Source organism: Pezoporus wallicus, unplaced genomic scaffold, assembly GCF_028554395.1.
Source record: "Pezoporus wallicus isolate ANWC-B61680 ecotype Strahan unplaced genomic scaffold, APGP_CSIRO_Pwel_v1 scaffold_6446, whole genome shotgun sequence".
In the NCBI taxonomy this organism is placed as follows: domain Eukaryota; kingdom Metazoa; phylum Chordata; class Aves; order Psittaciformes; family Psittacidae; genus Pezoporus; species Pezoporus wallicus.
In genome coordinates this window covers 26,658-29,520 of record NW_026636264.1, presented here as the reverse complement: position 1 = coordinate 29,520, position 2,863 = coordinate 26,658, and the positions used below count along the sequence as shown (strand labels likewise).

The 2,863-nt window shown below is 64.1% G+C and overlaps 1 protein-coding gene across 1 annotated transcript; it reads left to right on the top strand.

Annotated features, from left to right (window-relative positions):
• Positions 1 to 587: 587 nt before the first annotated feature.
• GSX1 (GS homeobox 1) lies at positions 588 to 2,310 on the top strand. Its single transcript, XM_057399550.1, has 2 exons — positions 588 to 1,273; positions 1,698 to 2,310. The coding sequence occupies exons 1-2, from the start codon at positions 784 to 786 to the stop codon at positions 2,051 to 2,053; spliced, it is 846 nt and encodes a 281-aa protein (XP_057255533.1). The 5' UTR covers positions 588 to 783; the 3' UTR covers positions 2,054 to 2,310.
• The last annotated feature ends 553 nt before the right edge of the window (positions 2,311 to 2,863 follow it).

Here is a 2,863-nt window from a genome sequence, read left to right as displayed (position 1 = left end):
TGCGGCCTGGGCCCCTTCCCGTGGTGCGATGGCCGGTGTTACCGCTAAAACCGGGCGGAGGAACCAGGCACAAAGCCTCGCGGAAAGTGCCGAGCTGCTCTTCTGCCTCCTCTTAGACTCTCTCCGTGGGTACCTCCGGCACGGGCCGCCAGGGTCACTATACCCGCACCGGCGCACCCGCTCTGCTTGCGGCGCTCGGCGGCTGTTGTCCGGGCCCCGGCGTCCACGCCGGAACCGGGAGGATGTGCCTGCGGTGGAGCACCGGTGGCAAGGCGCGGTGCCCGGCGGCTTCGCTCGACGGAAGCTGTAGCGACAGGCGCCCGCTGCCAACACCGGACGGGGAACAAAGACGCGGGACTGGGGCCGGCAGCGGGCGCGGTAATGGGGACGAAGAGGAGGCAGAGGGCGGCGGGACCGGGGGGCCGACCTGGTGCCACAGGTGGGAACAGCGCTTGGGGGTTGGCAGGGGAAGCCGGGGCCGGCAGAGTCCGCGGCTGCAGCCGGCAAAATAAACAAGAGGGAGCGGGCTGAAAGCTGGGCTGAAAGCGAAAGAGAGCGATAAAGAGAAAGAAAAGAATATTAAATCGCGAGAGAATGAGAAAATAACCCCGCCAAAGAGAGAGGAGGGGAGAGGCCGCCTGCTACGGCGTGGGTGGGGTCGACAAGAATAGAGTACATTATGCAGTTCATTTAGTTAACAAGGGAAATAATGAGGGAGCGTGCGGCGTGAATGCCAAGAGAAGAGGCACAGAAGCCTATTGAGCGCCCCGGCGTCGCCATCACATGGCGCGGGCGCTATTTAAGGAGGGCGGGCGGGCGCCTTTCAGCACCACTCGGGTTGGCCAGCGGCGCTGCGCGGGCTCTGCGCGGGCTCTGCGCGGGGCCATGCCGCGCTCCTTCCTGGTGGACTCGCTGGTGCTGCGGGAGGCGGGCGAGAAGAAGGGGGAGGGCAGCCCCCCGCCGCCGCTCTTCCCCTACGCCGTGCACCCCTCGCACCCGCTGCCTGGGCTGCCGGCTGGAGCTTGCCACGCTCGCAAGGCCGGGCTGCTCTGCGTGTGCCCGCTCTGTGTTACCGCCTCCCAGCTGCACCCGCCGCCGCCCGCCATCCCCCTCATCAAGGCCTCCTTCCCCCCCTTCGGCTCCCAGTACTGCCATTCGCCCCTGGCCCGCCAGCAGCACTCCGTCTCCGCTGTCAGCGTCGGGCATGCACCAGCGCTCTACCAGGGCGCCTACCAGCTGCCCGACCCCCGGCAATTCCACTGCATCTCCGTGGGTAAGGGGGGCATGAGTGGGGAGGGAAAGGGGGGCACGGCTGCATGCTAACAGTAGCCTCTGCGAGGAGGTGATGGGATCCCGGGGGATGTGGGGAGGCAGGACCCTGCCGACAGCACATAGGACTGGGAGTCCGTGCCCAGCTCCAGCAGGCTGGACGGGGAGCCCCGTCACCTCTCTCTGCTGGTGTCCCGGGGGATGCGCAGGGGAAGCCCAGCGGCTGCCCGCCAAGCCTCCTACACAGGCAGCGGGAACAGGGAAGGCTCCAGCCTGGCAGCCGCTTGCCGGGTAACCGGCCCCGGTGGGGAAGGTCGCAGCCCCACGGAGCGGGCTGGAGGGGACTCAGCGGGGACCGGGGGGTGCTCAGCGCGGCTGGGCGGGGTGCAGCGGGTCCGCTGGTCCTGACGGTGCTTTCCGCTCCGCAGACAGCACGTCCAGCCAGCTGCCCAGCAGCAAGCGGATGCGCACCGCCTTCACCAGCACGCAGCTCCTCGAGCTGGAGAGGGAGTTCGCCTCCAACATGTACCTCTCCCGGCTGCGACGAATCGAGATCGCCACCTACCTGAACCTCTCCGAGAAGCAGGTGAAGATCTGGTTCCAGAACCGACGGGTCAAGCACAAGAAAGAAGGCAAAAGCAGCTCCCACCGGGGAGGGGGGGGCGGCCACAGCTGCAAATGCTCGTCCCTGTCCACCACCAAGTGCTCGGAGGACGACGAGGACTTGCGCATGTCTCCGTCCTCCTCGGGAAAGGACGACAGAGGCCTAGCAGTCACCCCCTAACCCCCAGCACGCCCACCCGGCTCCCCAGGAACTGTGGCCAGAGCAGGAGGGGTAGTCCTGCCTGCTCCGGTGCTGGCCTGAAGCGGAAGGATTTTATACCTTTTTGTATAATTGTGTAATTTGCGAAGGACTTCCTCGCCTTTCTAGAACCCCAGTCCATGGGGGCGGGTGTCCGTGCGCCCTGTTGTAAATAAACTGCTCCCTCGGACCCCAGACATCCCCCAGTAGTGCTGTCTCACTTGTGTCCCGCAGGCGCACCCCGGGGGCTCCTAGCAGACTACCCCGCACACCGAGGCAGGCGCGGATGCTGTGCGGCGGCAGGCGGTGCGGACCGCCTGAAGCGAGGCTGTCCTAGGAGCCTTCCGGGAGCCCAGCAGTGCCCGAAAACGGGCGAACAGGGAGGGTCGGGGGCTCTTTGGGGTTTATCTTTACTCTCTTTTTTATTTTTTTGTAAATTTTTCTTTCCAAAATTGTTCTCGGTTTTGTTTTCCATTTCTCCGCTGCCGGGCGTGCAGCTGTGGTTGTATCGTTCCGTGCCGCTCCCTTCACCCCGGGAGATATTTATTTATTTATTTATGTGCAGATAAACGACGATGGCGATGATAATAATTATGATGATAAATAACAATAATAAAATCTCGTTGGTGGTTTATTTCCTTCCATTCATGCAGAAAGCAGCCGCTCCGTGTCCGCGGGCGGGCGCTGGGAGTACCGTCTCTCTCCATCCCTTCTCCGCCGTTGCTCGGCACCGGGACTAGCCCGCCCCGACGAGCGCGGGTGGCTCTTTTCCCGGCAGTGCTAAAGGTATGG